We start from the raw sequence: 17,399 nt of genomic DNA on the forward strand, positions 1-17,399 counted from the left end.
ACTATTTATTTATTTGATAGAGACCCAGCGAGAAAGGGAATACAAGCAGAGGGAGTGGGAGAGGGAGAAACAGGCTCCCCACTGAGCAGGGAGCCCAATTCGGGGCCGATACCAGGACCCTGGGATCATGACCTGAGCTGAAGGCAGACACTTAACGACTGAGCCACCCAGGTGCCCCTATTTATATCTTATTTTATTTTTTTAAGTAAACTTCAAACCCAGCATGGAGCCAGCAATGCAGGGCTTGAACTCACCACCCTGAGATTAAGACTCGAGCTGAGATGAAGAGTCAGACGCTTATAAACAAATGAGCCACCCTGGTGCCCCTATTTGTATTTTAAATATTATTATTAATTTTGAACTATATCCATACATTTTGCTCCTTAAAAAAATACTAATAATACAGGGGCGCCTCGGTGGCTCAGGCATTAAGTGTCTGCCTTCAGCTCATTCGAGCCCCATATTGGACTCCCTGCTCAACAGGAAACCTGCTTCTCCCTTTCCCACTTTCCCTGCTTGTGTTCCCTCTCTTGCTGTGTCTCCGCCAAATAAATAAATAAAATCTTAAAAAAAAAAAAACACCTAATAATACATATAAAGCTAAATAGGTCTTCGACTATTACCATCCGTCCCAGGCCCCTCCTATAGGGGGAGCCAGTACTGTTGTGATGTATCCTTCCAGATCTTTACTGGACAGAGTTTTGCTCTTTTTGTTTTATATATACGGTATCAAATGGCACACACTGTTCTGCAACTTGCTTATTTCACTTAATATATCTTGGAGGTCCTTTCAATACATATAGATGTATATATATATATTTTCGTTCCTGTTTTACTGAGAAACAACTAATATCACTGTAAGTTTAAAATACACAGTATGATGGTTTAATTTATATATACAATCAACCCTTGAACAATACATGTTTGAACTGAGCAGGCCCACTTATATGCAAATTTTTTCAGTAAAATCAGTACAAAATTGTGAATTTATTTTCCCTTTATGATTTTCTTTTGTCTAGCTTTATTCTTTTGTAAGAATATATTTTGTAATACATATAACATACAAAATATGTGTTAATTAACTATGTTATCAGTAAGGCTTCTGGTCAAAAGGAGCCTATTATTAAGTTTTTTGGGAGTCAAAAGTTAAATGCAGATTTTTGACTGCTTGTGGTGTTGGTGCCCCAACCTTCATGCTGTTCAAGGTATCGTGAAATGATTAGCATAATAGGTTTGGTTAATATCCATCATCTTAGATAGATGCAATAAAAGGGGAAAAAATTCTCTTTGTGATGAAAACTCTTAGAATCTACTACTTTTTTTGAAAGATTTATTTATTTATTTTAGAGAGAGAAACGGGAGGAGCAGAAGGAGAGAGAGTGGAAAAGAATCTAAGCAGATTCCCCACTGAGCGTGGAGCCCAACGTGGGGCTAAATTTCCCAACCCTGAGAGCATGACCTGAGCCGAAACCAAGAGTCGGATACTCAACCAAGCCACCCAGGTGCCCCTAGAATCTACTTTCTTAACAACTTTTCCAATATATCATACAGTAGTGTATGCTATAATTATATTATCCATTACATCCCTAGTACTGACTTATAACCAGAAGTTTATATACCCTTTGACCATCTTCAATTCTGCATATACATCCCCCATCTGATAACCACAAATCTGATCTATGAGTTTGCTGTGTTTTTTGGTCTTTTGGGGTCTTTTTAGATTCCACATGTAAGTAAGACCATATAGTCTTTGTTGTTCTTGTCTGTCTTATTTCCCTTTAGCATAATGCCTTCAGGTTCCATCTATGTTGTCACAAATGGTAGTGTTGTCATTTTTTATGGTTGAATAATATTCCATGGTGTATATACACTATAACTTCTTTATCCATTCATCGCTGATCTAGTGTATTCTACTGTTGCAGTGTTCCAATTTGTTTATCCTTTCCCTTTTGGTAGGCATTTAGTTTTTTTCTAAATTTTATCTGCATAAATAATGAAACATTTCAGAGGGAAAATGACACGAGAAAAATGACACGAGAAACCATAAAATAAAACCACTATTTACATTAAAGAGATCTTCTGATTAGCTGAAAGCTAAAAGGCCTATGTATCTGAGAAGCATAGGATTTTTCATTTACATTATAATTTTCATATTCTTCAGGACATTTGATATGACCATGCCATAGTTTTGTTTGGTAAGATCCAGTGCTCACTAAATAATCTGGTGTAAAAGGTCCCATGCAGGATTAGCTATGGTGACCTGTCTATTCTTTTCCACCAGAAAAATGTTCTTTTCTCCATTAACTCTCTTAGTACTAACTGGCAGTAGATAGAAATTAACTAATGAAAAAAATATTTTAGTATAATCTGCACTAAATTATGTATCAACCTTTCATTCTGGGGAAAATATATTTATAAAAAACAAACAGACAGATGAAATATGTAAAAACAATTAAGCAAATCATGCTGTCTCTCCAAGACGATTAAAGAAATCTAATATAGATAATCCAGGGAGGGACTATGAAAATCTAAAATGGTGAAATATAATACTTACATTCTTTGGTTCGTTCAATGTATCTTACAAATAAAATCTGAAAGAATCAAATGAAGACAAATTCCTTTTCATCAGGTTCTCTAGGCTCTGATTTTTTAGTATATGTGCTGCCGAAGCGAGCACTAGGCTCTGATTTTTTTAAACAGGAAAGAAAGAGGGAAAAAAACTCTAGATCAAGGATATATCCACATAGGCTTTTTTTTTTTTTTTAAAGATTTTATTTAGTTATTTGACAGACAGAGATCACAAGTAGGCAGAGAGGTAGGCAGAGAGAGGAGAGAGAAGAGGAAGCAGGCTCCCCGCTGAGCAGAGAGCCCCATGTGGGGCTCGATCCCAGAACCCTGAGATCATGACCTGAGCCGAAGGCAGAGGCTTTAACCCACTGAGCCACCCAGGCACCCCTCCACATAAGCTTTCTAATGGCCTCGTAGAAAACTTGAAGGAACTAATAAAAAATCCTTTAAGAAAGAAAAGATAGGGGCACCTGGGTAGTTCAGAGGGTTAAGTCTCTGTCTTGGGTTCAGGTCATGGTCTCAGGGTCCTGGGATCAAGCCCCGCAGTGGGCTATCTGCTTGGTGGGGAGCCTGCTTCCCCTTCTCTCTCTCTGACTGCCTCTCTGCCTACTTGTGATTTCTCTGTGTCCAATAAATAAATAAAAAGAAAAGTGAGCAGATAGTACAGGGTGTTCTCTTCAGTTTCCCCTGTTGTGAACATCTTGTATTAGTGTGGTACATTTGTTGTAATTGATCCAATATTGATCCAATACTATGTACTAAAGTCCATATTTTACATATGGGTACTGACAAATACATAACGTATTGCACATTACAGTATCATACAAGAATAGCTTAACTGCTCTAAAAATCCCTTGTGCTCCATCTACTCCTTCCTTTCCCCAGGTAATTTTTTTTTAATTTTCTCTACAGTTTTATCTTTTTCAGAATGACATATAGAGTCATACAGTAGGTAGCTTTTTCAGAATGGCATCTTTCATTAACTAGTAAGTATTTAAAGTTTAACTGTGTTTTTGTGGCTTGATAGATTACTTCTTTTTGTGGCTTGATAACTTTTTTAAAAAAATCAATAAATAATATTCTACTGTATGGATGTACCAAAGTTTGTTTACCCATTCACCTACTGAAGGACACCTTGGTTGCTTCCAGTTTTAAGTATATTTTTAATTTGAAAAAATAATAGTTTCAGTTGAAGATGAAAGTTTCAAACGCTTGTCTCCTCATCTTCCTGAGAATTTTTTAAATGACAGTAAAGGTATAGGACAGGACTAAACCCATAATGCAAAAGAACTGGGAAAGGGGTCTGTGGGTCCTGAGGACTAGATGAAATTGCAACATATTTCTGAAAAACAGAAAGTAGCATGAAACAAAGCACAGTAAGCCAAAACCCTATTTATCCCACTAACATCTACATTTGGTTCCAGCAATCCCACTCTGGGTATATGCTAAAAGAATTGAAAGCAGGTGGGATGCCTGGGTGGCTCAGTCGGTTAAGAACTGAAAGAAGGGTCTTGAGATATTTGCACATCCGTGTTCACAGCAGCACTATTCACAACAGCCAAGAGGTGGATGCAACCCAAATGTCCACTGATGAATGAAAGGATAAATGAAGTATGATATACCATATTATTCAGCCTTAAAGAAGGAAATCCTGTCATAGGCTACAGCAAGATGAACCTTAAACACATCATACTAGTGAAATAAACCATCACAAAAAGACAAATACTGTACGATTCTCTTTTTATGAACTATCTAACATAGTTAAATTCACAGAAATGGAATAGAATGGTGATTACCAGGGAGTGGGGGGAGAGGTAAAAGGGGACTTATGTAACAGCTGGGTTTCAGACTTGCAAGCTGAAAAAGTTCTAGAGATCCATTTCAGAACAATGTGAATATAATTAACACTACTGAACTGTACACTTAAAAGTCGTTAAGATGGTAATTTTAGCTTATTATGTTTTTTCACCACAATAAAAAATTACTAAATCTTATGTTTTGTTGTCAGGTTGATCTTTAAAACTGAACATAATGTAAACATAAGGTTGAGATCATCTAAATATTGTTCACTGTGAATCCCTGTAGTGGGTTTGGATAAAATTTGCTTCTGTTCAGGCCCACCTATGTTTCCTGAAGGTATTGAGATCAAAATGCATCTTTTCTTAAGCTCCGTCAAATTCATTGTTCAAAATCATGCCCTGTTTTTGTTTGCTTCGTGTTCAAACCATAACCTGCTTACTCAGGTCTTCCTTCCTTCCCTCCTTCCCTCCCTCTTCCCTTCCCTTCTTCTCTACTATCCGTGGATACCTGCTTTTCTTTTTTTAAAAGTTGTTGCCAGAAAAACATACCATCTTCACCATATGATTAACATCTTCCAGCTTTTTATTATTTATGGCATAGACACATTTCCTGAAGCCCAATGTGGATCTAGGGCACTATGGTCGTCTGGGATTTCTTTACATTGGGGTATTGGGGTAATTCATCCATGTCAGTGCCAGTGTCCTCTTAAATAAAATGGTCAATTGGGAGTTCTGATGTGTGAGTTGGGCTTATTGTTCTGTAGGCTTTGTTAGCACTAAGTACATTATTTAAACTTTTAAGAGAATAACTAAAATATAACTACTGAAATTTAGGAGAGATAGAGAATTGTGTAAGTGAGCTCTGAGTTTTTATAGAACATATTTGACAAATAATAACCTAAGTCAAGGACTACTGGTACTGGCATATTATTTAGTCTTTTTTTTTTTTTTTAAGATTTTATTTATTTATTTGACAGATAGAGATCACAAGTAGGGAGAGAGGCAGGCATAGAGAGAGAGAGAGGAGGAAGCAGGCTCCCTGCAAAGCAGAGAGCCTGATGCGGGGCTCGATCCCAGGATGCTGGGATCACGACCTGAGCGAAAGGCAGAGGCTTAACCCACTGAGCCACCCAGGTGCCCCTTATTTAGTCTTTTGATGGTAACCATGAGAATGACTAAAAAGAAACAGCTAAAAATGGCTTCTAAGAAGCAAATCAAAAATGAGAAGTGGGTAGGAACATTGTTTTCTATTATGTTCTCTTTTGTACTTTTTTTTTTATCATAAGCATGTATTTCTTTAAAATAAATAAAAATGCTTTGAAGATGAAATGGTGGAAACTGATGAGGAAATGTAAGAAGTCTGGAAACAAAAAAAATAATGAATTTTATTTCTAAGAAGTAAAATAAATTCAAACCCTTATTTATATGCACTAAATTTCTCAGAGGGAGAATGCTGTTGCCAGGGAGACCAAAGCAAACTGTTGATCTGCAAATTCGGCTCTTTAAAAAAAATTCCATGACATTTATTCTGCAATTACATCCTACTCAGGTTTAACAAAAGCCAATAAAATGGCTTTAAATGAAGTCCTTGAACCTGGTTTATGTCACTAACATTTACTAAATATTCAGGTTATAGAGTATAGTGCAGTGATGAGAAAACTAGAATAAAGGTCAGGTTCTAATTCTAGTCCCAACTCTACTGCTTAAAAGTCATACATCCTTGAGTAAGTCATTTACCTTTTCTTAAACTAAGTTTCTTTACTTGTAAAAATGGGGATAACTACTGCCTGGCTTGCCTACCAATCAGGGTTGCTGTGAGTATCAAATGAGATTTAGATCATTTTACAAAAGTTTGAAACATTACACAAATAAATTCAACTAGTAAGTACTAATATTTCCCCAAATTAATAAAGCCACATGTATTCCATACTCTTCATTGACTAAAGACCAAATTAATTAGAAAAATGTGAACCAAAAAAAGTAATATAAACTAGTATTGTAAAAATTGGATTGAACTAGGTGGCAGATAAACACTCTGGTCCAGGCTTTACCACAACTTCTTCAGGTCTCTATACAATGAAATTACACTAGACTGCCTTTGTAGATGTGCTTCTTGGATATATTTTCCATCACACAATGATGATTTAAAAGGGAATTCGTTCACCACTAGTTTCCTGGGCTATAATCTGCTTGAAAAAGTTTCACTGCTAGATATCGGAAAATCACTGGCTTAAAGTCTTTTATTTCTATTTTCAGGCATTTCATAACCCTAACCTAACCTAACTCCTCTTTAGCTTTACATTCTATCCTTTCTCAACATAGACCTACATTTTGAGACCAGAGTGCTCTACTTTCTATTTCTCAAAATGCCATGGCCAATCTCTGCCTGCACATTTCGTCAATCTATAGCTGTTGCTCCTCCAACTGACTGAACGGCGCTGCCCTGTACTGTCCCACTCCCCACCCACACATTCACACACCCAAACTTGAGCAGTACTCAGTATCTTGGTTATATCTGTTTTCAAAAAGTTAAAATTTACAGTAGATCAGAAAACAGGTAATGGTTGTCATGTTAAAGAGAATCTGGCTTCTAGGCCAGTCAAGACTTGTCTACAATGTGATAGAATGTACAAAAACCTTGAAAGAAAGAAGTAGGAAGAAAGTGGGAGCCTTAGCCCTAGAGCACAGAAAGGAAAGAGCACTTTATTTATTTTTTTAATTTATTTATTTTTTCAGCGTAACCATATTCATTGTTTTTGCACAACACCCAGTGGAAAGAGCACTTTAAAAGAGTCATCTGTGCATTGCCTGGAGAAGGAACACCTTGATCCTTGGACTTGTTGGGTTCCAGTGGTAGGATAGTCCCATCATAGAAATGATGCATTTACTTATTACCGGCCAATGTTGTTAAACATTTAAGCATGTATCTGAATCCCTGTGATCTGATTTCATGACTACTATAAATCTTCTTAGTCTTTGACTTCCCTTATGGTACGTCTAGTAAATACCCTGACTAGAGACAAATCCACTTATATTACATCTATACCCTAAATTAATAAAGTTGCATTCTGAATTTAGACATCAGTTTCAGTTTCTTGAGTAGGGTCAATCCAACCTGAGATAAGACAAACTAACAAAGTTTGAAGGCATAAAAACTGAGGGTCAGATAAGGAATTACAGTAAATTGAACAACAGAATGCCACCGCATAGAAACTATGTGGGGTACTCCAGACTGCTCCAATAAAAACCCTGTCTCATTGCATTATTTTCTTTTTAACACTTACCTACACCTTTATTCAAGGCTACTAAACACATACTGAAGCTTTTCTATAACCTGGTCTCACATACCTTTCCAATAATATCTGTCTCTTACTCAAAGCTACAGCAGAAGCAAATGTTCTAAGTACACCAAGTTTCTATCTCTGCTTGGAATAGCTCCTCTCTATGTTGGCAAGTCTAAATTTTAACTAATTCTGAGAGTTTAGCACAAATAATACTTTTTTTCATAAAGACTTTTCTAAGTACACCACTCTACCACAGCTAAAACTAGCAATTTTGGTGATTTGGGCAAGCAGAGTCATTAAGAATCAGCCACATTTTATAGGTTCCTTTTTTTCACTAAAGAGATATTAATCAGGTAGTAAACTCAGTTTCTGTTCTAAAAGACAATATTTATTGTCAGCGTGTAATACAATAAATGCTATAAGTTTGATCTATTATTTCACATTTCCGCACTCTCAATTTCAGGGCCCTGGGATATAGCCTAGGTTAACCACACTATCAGTCTATAGTAAATACACCTTTTTTTTTAACCAATTAAAAGTATTATTTCCCATATGAGAGGGATCAATTAGTTACTTCTTATTTTTATTAAATAATTATTAAAATTATTTAGATTTATTCCCCGGGCAAGGGCACTTAATACTTGCTCCCTTTGTGAGCTTTTAATTTTCCCTTCTATGTTCTCTGAAGATAGAATCCCTACTATTTCATTTTTGTATCTTCCACAGGTTTTAGCTAGTATTTTGTTTGTTTGTTTGTTTTAGCTAGTATTTTATATAGAAAGGGTACTTTAGGGGCACCTGGGTGGCTCAGTGGGTTAAGCCTCTGCCTTCGGCTCAGGTCATGGTCTCAGGGTCCTGGGATCAAGCCCTGTATCCAGCCCCACATTGGACTCTCTGCTCGGTGGGGATCCTGCTTCCCCCCCTCTCTCTGTCAAATAAATAAATAAATCTAAAAAAAAAAAAAAGAAAAAAGAAAAGAAAAGAAAGGGTACTTTAAATATAATTTAAGAATTTCTCTTCCATTTTCAGTGAAGGTTCCCCTCAATCTTTTTAAATGTATCCCATTTTATAAAGTCTTCCTTGATCATCCCAGCCCACAGGTCACTTTACTTTTGAATTCCTATAAGGACTGCCTATAAATGTTTAATTGCCACAAATACTGTCCCAGTGTTATTTTTTGTGTTTATATGAATTTTATAGTCTTTTTCTATTTCCATATATCCCAATATCTAGGCACAGCATAGACAATTCATAAATATTATTTCATTCAACCAATCTTTAAAAAAATCAATCAAAGACTCGTTAGGAAAAGCTGACACCTAAAAAGAACAAAAGATCTCACCCATGGCAATGAAAACAAATTCCTATTGTTGGGATCAAAAACTTTGACATACATAGTAGTTACTAGTAAATTAAATTGTGTTGGAATTCTACAAGTGTTTTCAAATTTCTTGAGTCGTCCTTTCTCCTCAGGGACACATATGTGCCCAAAAACATTCATTTCCTGAAAATACCAATGAAAGCAGATGGCTTTAAACAAAACCAACTAACCTTATTAAACATATAAGATTATCATTCATTTGCAATTTGGTAAGGTTTCCATGCTGAAGACATTTATATAGTCAGTTTGTAGTACATTTGTTTTTATTGTATGTTAAGCATTAGCTCTTGTACTAAGCTATCCTCGGGCAAATGGCTTTAAAGTTACTTGCTTTTTACACATTCTTATGGTAATTAATGGGATATCACAAACTCTGCACACTTGACTTAAAAAAATATATGGTCAAATCCTATAATAAGGGAGTTATTTCTTTAATTTGATATTTGAATCACAACACTCTCGAGTCTTCCCACTCCAAGCGTGGTCCACAGACCAGCAGCATTGTTATCACCTGGGAGCTCACTCTTGAGGCAGAATCTCAGACCCTACCCCAGGCCTACTAAATGTAAATCTCCATTTTTAGATCCCCAGGTGATCTGTAAGCACTTTAGGGTTTGAGAAGCACTGGTTTACACTCTAGAGGAAAAACAGAATGTCTGAGATGGCTATGAACAAGCAACAGTAACTAACTTATTGTAATTGCTTATTTGTTGGTCTCATCTGCTAACTGAAGGCTTGTTGAGGTCATACCCTTCTATTTCCTCACCAGTAGTATTCATCCCTAACAGGCTCGGAAAATATTGACCCAATGCTCAATAAATATTTTTTGCTAAATATATTAATGACTGAGCAAAGTGAAAATAAGACTTTTTCTGAAAGCAAATCTTTTAGAAAATTCTTGTGTACATGGTTTCAAATACTGCCATACTAATTCCTTAATTCACTATTATTAATTCCATTTAAAATACATTGCCTTCTCTACTTCAACAAATGCATTTAATGCACTTGACAAAGCAAAAGCTTGGATCATGTTCTCCTGTTGGAGCCATCAACGGCCTCTTCTACAAGTAAGAGAGCTGAATTTTAACTCTGGCTGTCACAGATCCATCACATATGCCTGCACATGATGAAATCACCCCAACAACTCCGAGGGGGAGGCAGGATTAGAGAAGGAAAAGGAATGCGTAAAGCAAAAAACACCTCCTTATCGGGAACATCAAATGAAACCATGAAAACACGATTTTTTGAACAGGATATTTCCAGAAAATAACTCCCGGCAAAAGAAATAAAGAGGTAAAGGAACGCTTACCTTTCTCAAGAGCAAAAGGTGATACTAGAGAATACCAGGGAGGGAGTGATAAAAAACCAGTGACTACTTAGCGACGGAAGGTGGAAACACACCAGACCAGAAGTAAGGCGGAGAGCGGTTAAGGACATCTAAAAAGGGTACCAAAAACCACTTTCAGGTTTGCAGAGAAGGAAGTCAAGGGAGGAGAAAGGAAATAGCTCTATGAAGGGTTTAACTTACGATGATGAGGATAATAATAATTATTTTTTTTATGAGAGAGAGACGACGTAATGTTGAAGGGCAGGGAGTGGGTGAGAAAGGGAGACTGCAATCCCGCGCACTGCAAAAAGAAGACTACTTGGCAGCCCTGCTCAGAAGGTCCCGGGGGAGGCGGCCCAAGCATAGGTGGGTGGCAACGCCCGGCTCCGCTGGTCCCCGCCCGGTGGCTTGAGCCATCTCCTCTGCAGCCTGCCGAGCACCGGGTGGGGACGGGGAAAGGCGGACTGCGTATGCGAGGGCACGCGGGAGGACAGGGCTGATGCCGGGCTGACCAGGTACCCACCTTATCCCAACGAAGCCACTGCCCGATGGCCGTGTCTAGCTGAGGATCTCCGGTGTGGTAGGGGGCGTGGAGCAGGTTGGAGTTCAGGTCCCCCTCTGCATTTTCAGCCATGGCAGCGAGACTGGGGTGTGAGGGCCTGGGGGGCCGCGAAGACACTGGATTGGGGCGGGGGGGCTGAGATGCGCTCACCAGGGTTCTGACGCCCCCTCCTCACTGAAGGGCATCGGAGACCGACCAACCGCGGGGTGTCTGAGCCAGCTCTTGCTGCAGCTTTGGGGAAGCAGAAGAGAGAGGGATGCGGCTGCCCGCTCTCACCAAACCAGCTCCGGATCTTTTTCTGCACAAATCGACTGAGGCGGTCGCACAGCGAGAGAACAACAACAGTCCCAGATGTCTGGGTCTTGGCCGCCGCCGCTGCCGCCGCCGCCGCCCTACGCCCCGCCCTACCTCCCGCGCCACAGGCCCGCCCCTTCCCGCCCCTGACAATTTAAGTCGCTGGGGCGTGAAGCCCGAGCCGGAGAGCGCGCTTGCGGTTCTTGTGCAGCAATACGAGCTCGGATCAGATAGGGTGGTGAGGGGTTCGGTTGTTTTTTAATTTGCCTCTTGCCTCGCGTCTTATCCTTGTTACAGTCCCCACACACTCCCACGCGTCTCCTTTTCTCAATCAGCTGACGTATTCACCGCCAGCACCCCACTTCAGCGATCGCTCCGTGCACCCCTGGCGCGCGCGTAGGAACCCTTCCTCCCGTTTCAACTTGGGGCACGCGCTTGGCGGGAGGGTGCGCGGGGCTGTTACCGCAGGGCTTCACGGGAATTGTAGTTCTTCTCTTTCTCTGAGCTCTGTGGAGACTGCCGGAAAGACTACAACACCCAGCAGCTCCGCGCTCTCCCTTTCCTCAAAGGAAAAAGATATGCCTGCAGGCTGTTCCCTATGGACACACCCTGTCCCTGCTTTGCGGCGCAGTGTGGCTGTGGAATTAATTTAAACCAGGACTGGTGCAGTAAGGGGACCATTGTTATCCATTTAATACTTTACAGTTTACGAATCGTGTTCTATCTCTTCAACCATCTTGTGAGGTAGGTGGGCGTGATCTACCGCTATTTTACAGACGAGGAAAGTACCTCAGAGTGTGAAGGGACTTTTTCAAAGAGGCAGAATTCAGAATTCCTAAGTGATAGAACCAGAGGGTGCCAACCTCGTTTAGATCTCGTCTGCTGGCAGTTCTTTTTGCTGCTGCAGTGAAGGAGGAGAGAGAAAAAGATGACAGAAAAAATAGACAGGGAAGTTAGGGGGGGAAGATGGGTCAACATTTAACCATAACACAAGCAACAGTGTACAAGCCTCAAAAGAGGGATACAAAGAGCAATGGCAGTAGGCTTACGGAAAAAGAGAAGAGATCACTGAAGTCATCTTCAGTTTCTTCTTGCTTTGGCCTCTCTCCTCTGGAACGCTCACCTTGCAAAGTCACGCAACTTGAGGTCTGGGAAATGAGGAGAAAGGCTTACCTGTCAGACACTCAGCAGCTGCTGATTTTCTTGGTTTGGCCTTCTTAAAATGGCTCTAAGAATTTGACCAAGTATTTTACAGCTCTTTCCCCAGTCAGCTTTTTTGTAAGGAGGGTGTAATAATATCTACACCATGGCTACACAGGAACTTAATAAATGGCTTTAGAGGGCTTTCAGGTTCACAGATAAAAGACGTAATAAATTCAAAGTATTACTTTATTTCCTTTAACAAGCTATTTACCATAATAAAATCCAAGCTACCAAGGTACAAAAGGATTGTAATGCCAATTCCTGAAAATAAACGTGCCACAGTTGGCATTTACAATCTTTGCTAAGCAGTTGGGTGGTTTCCTTTATGGAATCAGAAAATTCTTTTAATCATATAAGGCCTGGGAAACAACCACGTGTCTTGAAAAGAAATTAATCGTTCACTATCACGATTTTTGTCCATGAAAAATGTTGATTCAATATTTACTCTATGCCAAGCATTATGCTAGGAGCTGAGGCTATAAGAAAATATATAAAAAAACTGTTCATTTCAAAAAATGAAATGTGTCTGGGGAGACAGGATATATGTAAGAAAAGATAGCCGATGATAAACAGCAAATGCTTCCTGCAAACAACTGTTAAAGAATTCAGAGTCTGAGGGGGTCAATAGAAGCAACAAGCAGCAGGAGCAACAAGCACTAGGCTTTGAAGGACAAAAAAATTAATAAGTAGAGAAAAAGGTGGAGGGCGTTTCAAACCTATAAACCATTGGTTCTCAAATCTACCTAGGAGTTCTTTAAAATGTGTATTCCTGGTCACTGCCCCAGAGATTCCAAATCAGTACACTGGGATAGGACCTAGGTCCCAACATATTTAACAAATATCTATTGATTGTGGTATAAGTGGCCATAACCTTGCTATACAGAGTAGGTCCTCTTATAAGGTTTTCTGGAAAATACAAAAATTTCAGGCCCCTTCCCAATGCTACTGAGTCAGAATCTATATTTTAACAAGATCCAATGATGATTCTACCCATACTAAATTTGATAAGCAGTGGTTTTTATAAGACAATTCTTAAATTTAATTCAATTCTGAGAATCACTTAAATCAACAGAACTTCCAAGAGTTGGAATTATATAAGGCAATTATAAAAGACTGGAGAAATACAAGTTTTAATTCAATACCAGAGTCAACCAGCCCTGAATTTTATCAACAAGATTATGACATAGAGGGAATATAATAGTTTTCCTAGTCAGGGAAAGTTCAGAAGCTTTAATTTCTTTTCTTTTCTTTGTTTTCTTTTTTTTTTTTTTTTTTTTTAAGATTTTACTTATTTATTCAACAGACAGAGATCAAAGTAGGCAGAGCAGCAGGCAGAGAGAGAGGTGGGGAAGCAGGCTCCCTGCTCAGCAGAGAGCCTGATTCGGGGCTTGATCCACCCAGGCGCCCCTCAGAAGCTTAAATTTCTGGTAAAATTTGTCCAGAGTTCTTTTTTTTTAAGTTTTTATTTAAAAAAAAAGGTTTTATTTAAATTTCAGTTATTTAACATACAGTATAATATTAGTTTCAGGTATGGGACACCTGGGTGGCTCAGTTGGTTAAGCCGCTGCCTGCACCTCAGGTCATGATCCCAGAGTCCTGAGATCGAGTCCCACATTGGACTCCTTGTCCAGCAGGGAGCCTGCTTCTCTCTCTGCCTCTGCCTGCCACTCTGCCTTCTTGTGCTCTCTCTCTCTCTGACAAATAAATAAAATAAAATCTTAAAAAATATATTAGTTTCAGGTATACAGCATAGTGATTCAACACTTCCATGTATCACCCCCTGATCAACATAAATGCACTCCTTAATCCCCATCATCTATTTCATCCTCCCCTCACCCACCTCCCTTCTGGTTGTTCTTTATAGTTAAGAATCTGTTTCTTGGCTTGCCTCTCTCTCTTTTCTTCTTTTGGTCATTTGTTTTGTTTCTTAAATTGCACATATGAGTGAAATATGGTATTTGTCTATCTCTGACTGACTTCACTTAGCATAATAATCTCTAGCTCCATCCATTTTGTTGCAAGGGGAAAGATTTCATTCTTTTTTATGGGAATTTGCCCAAGGTTTTCAAATCTGGCAACCCTAACTGTGGTTATGAAAGAGAATATCTCTCTTGGTCCTAATACATATATATGACCGAATATTTTAGGATCATGATACATAACTTACCCTCAGATGGTTTAGAAAAAAAATACCGTGTATGTATATATGCGCACACACAAATATATGTTACATATACACATATATAAATGTATATACAAACATATAATTAGATAAATAGGAAATAATAAATCAAATGGGGGAAATTTTAATAATAGGGAAATCTGGGTAAAAGATAGTTGGATAATCTTTGTACTATTTTAATTTTTGCAACTTCATTTGAAATTATTTCCAAATTTAAAAATTTAAAAGAAAAACCTCAAGTGTATAAGAAATATCCATTTATTTATTGTTTCAAAAAATCAAATTAAGAGACTCAAAGCTCTCATTCTGTCAGGGTAGCAAGAAATTGAATTTTCATCAATATTAGGGGCTCCCCTCTCATCCAGGGCTTATGTAATACCAGGGAAACAGAGTCGATAGCTCTAGTTCATCAAGGTTTCTGCTAACATCTGTATTGTCTAGGGTCATAGTGGTCTTTGGAAGTCTGACAGCTTTCTCCTTGCATACCGTTCATAAGCTGTTGTCAGGAACCTTGGTTAAGGCTATGAACCCCAAAGCCTCTGTCTAGGTATACCATATAGACATCTCCCCCCCAAATCTTGTCAATTCCTTGAAGTATTGCCACCAAGCAATCTTTAGGGACTCTCTTGCTCTCTCATCACCCTGATATTTTAAGACTTTAAGTCTTGAGAAAATCTATCATTCTGCTGTGTGATTTCTCTGAAAAGATAAGTGTTTTCTTGTTGCTCATCAAGATACTTGACCTAAACTCTAGTGAACTCTGTATTTTTTTAAAAAATAGAGTCAATAAAGGAAGTATCTTGTAAACAATTTTCTGTGTTCTACTTTTAGCCCTATTACATAAAATTCCAAAGAAATACAACAACAACAAATAAGAAGTGGTTATCTTTCTGTAAGGTAGGGGGAAGGATGCAGAGCACACTTGGGATTAGGGTGGAGCAAGGCAAAGAACATAGGGTGCAAAATCTAAGGAGATACTCCTTTCAGGTTTGTGGAAGTGCAGAATTGGTGCCTGAGAGTGAGTACTTTATTACATTTTTTAAACAGCTTTTTTGAGATATAATTCACATAGCAAATAATTCACCCATTTAAAGTGTACAGTTCTGTGTTTTTTGTTATATTCTTAGTTATGCAGAAACATCACCACAGTCAATTTTAGAATATTTTTATGACCTCAAAAAGAAACCTCAAGCCCTTTAGATATGAACCACCTATCACCCTATCTCCTACTCCCAGGCCTAAGCAACCACTAATCTGCTTTCTATCTTTATAGAATTATGGTTGAGTAATATTCCAATGTATGGGTATACTACATTTTGTTGATCTATTTATCCATTGGTGACATTTAGGTTGTTTCTGTCTTTTGGCTATTATGAATAATGCGGCCACAAATATTCATGTACAGTTTATGTGTGGAATAGGTTTTCATTTCTCTATACCTGTGAATGGATTGGCTGGACTATGTAGTAATTCTTTGTTTAACCATTTGAGGAGCAACCAGACTGTTTTCCAAAGCAGCTGCACCATTTAAATTCCTACCAGCAGTGTTTGAGGGTTTTCCCACAGATTTTCCAACTCTTGTTATTATCTCATTTTTTGATTTTAGCTATTTTTAAAATTATTTTGGGGGGGACAGAGAGAGAGAGTGGTGTGTGTGGTGGGGGGTTGCTTGGACAGAAGGAGAGGAAGAGAGTCTTAAGGGGGCTCCACACTGAGTGTGGAGCCCAACTCTGGGCTCAGTCTCACCACCCTGAGATCATGACCTGAGCCAAAATCAAGAGTCAGGCACTTAACTTACTGTTCCACCCAGGTCCCCCAGATTCTAGCCATTTTAGTGACTGTGAAGTGGTATCTTATTGTGGTTTTGATTTTCATTTCCCTGATGACTAGTGATTTGAACATCTTTTCATATGTTTATTGGCTATTTGTATATCTTTGGAGAACTATTCACATCTTTTGCCCATTTTTAAAATTGGTTTTTGTTTATTTTTGAATTTTAAGATTTATTTGTATTTATCGATATAAGTTTCTGATACAAATCAGTTAAATGATTTACAAGTATCTCTCCTCATTCTGTGGGATGTCTTTTCACATTCCTTTATTTATTATAGAAGTACAGTTGACATTCAGTGTTTTATTAGTTCCAGGGGTACAACATAGTGATTTGACGATTTCATGCATTAGTCAGTGCTCCCCACAATAAATATAGTCACCATACAACATCATTGAATTACTATTGACAATATTCCCTATGCTGTACTTTTCATCTCTAGAACTTATTTTGTAACCAAAACCAAAAGTTTGCAATTCTTAATTCCCTTCACCTATTTTACCCATCCTCTACCCCCTGTCTTTTTACGTCTTGATGGTGTTGTCCGAAGCAGAAAGCTTTTGAGTTTTGAAGAAGTCTGATTTATCTTGTTTTTTTTTTTTTTTCTTTTGTTGCTTATATCTGAGAATCCTTTGCCAAGGGACACCTGGATGGCTCATGCTCTTAAGCGTCTGCCTTTGGCTCAGATCGTGATTCCATGGTCATGGGATTGAGCCCTGGGTTGGGCTCCATGGTTGGAAGAGGGGCAGCTTGCTTCTCCCTCTCCTTCTAACCCTCTCTCAAATGAATAAATAAAAAATCTTTTAAAAAAAGAAAAGAATCCTTGGCCAAATCTAAGGAGATTTCTTTCCCCTTTGTTGTCTTTAAAAAAAAAAAAGGTTTTTACTTATGTATTTGAGAGAGAGAGAGAGAGAAAGAGCATGAGTTTGGGGGGAAGAGGGGAAGAGGGAGAAGCAGGTTCCTCACTG

At 38.5% G+C, this 17,399-nt stretch overlaps 2 protein-coding genes across 2 annotated transcripts in view; one reads left to right on the top strand and one right to left on the bottom strand.

Moving 5' to 3' along the window:
- The window catches only part of PGM2L1 (phosphoglucomutase 2 like 1), a 52,138-nt gene extending 40,411 nt beyond the window's left edge, over positions 1-11,727 (bottom strand). The window contains exon 1 of the mRNA XM_046014799.1: positions 10,883-11,727. Within this exon, the coding sequence (XP_045870755.1) occupies positions 10,883-10,993 (111 nt within the window). The 5' untranslated portion in view covers positions 10,994-11,727. The remainder of the gene's footprint in view (positions 1-10,882) is intronic.
- LOC123948781 overlaps positions 11,178-17,399 on the top strand; it is a 62,673-nt gene continuing 56,451 nt past the window's right edge. The window contains exons 1-2 of the mRNA XM_046015932.1: positions 11,178-11,453; positions 11,721-11,959. Of these exons, the coding sequence (XP_045871888.1) occupies positions 11,178-11,453; positions 11,721-11,959 (515 nt within the window). The remainder of the gene's footprint in view (positions 11,454-11,720; positions 11,960-17,399) is intronic.

This window comes from Meles meles, chromosome 8 (assembly GCF_922984935.1).
Source record: "Meles meles chromosome 8, mMelMel3.1 paternal haplotype, whole genome shotgun sequence".
NCBI classification, from domain to species: Eukaryota; Metazoa; Chordata; class Mammalia; order Carnivora; family Mustelidae; genus Meles; species Meles meles.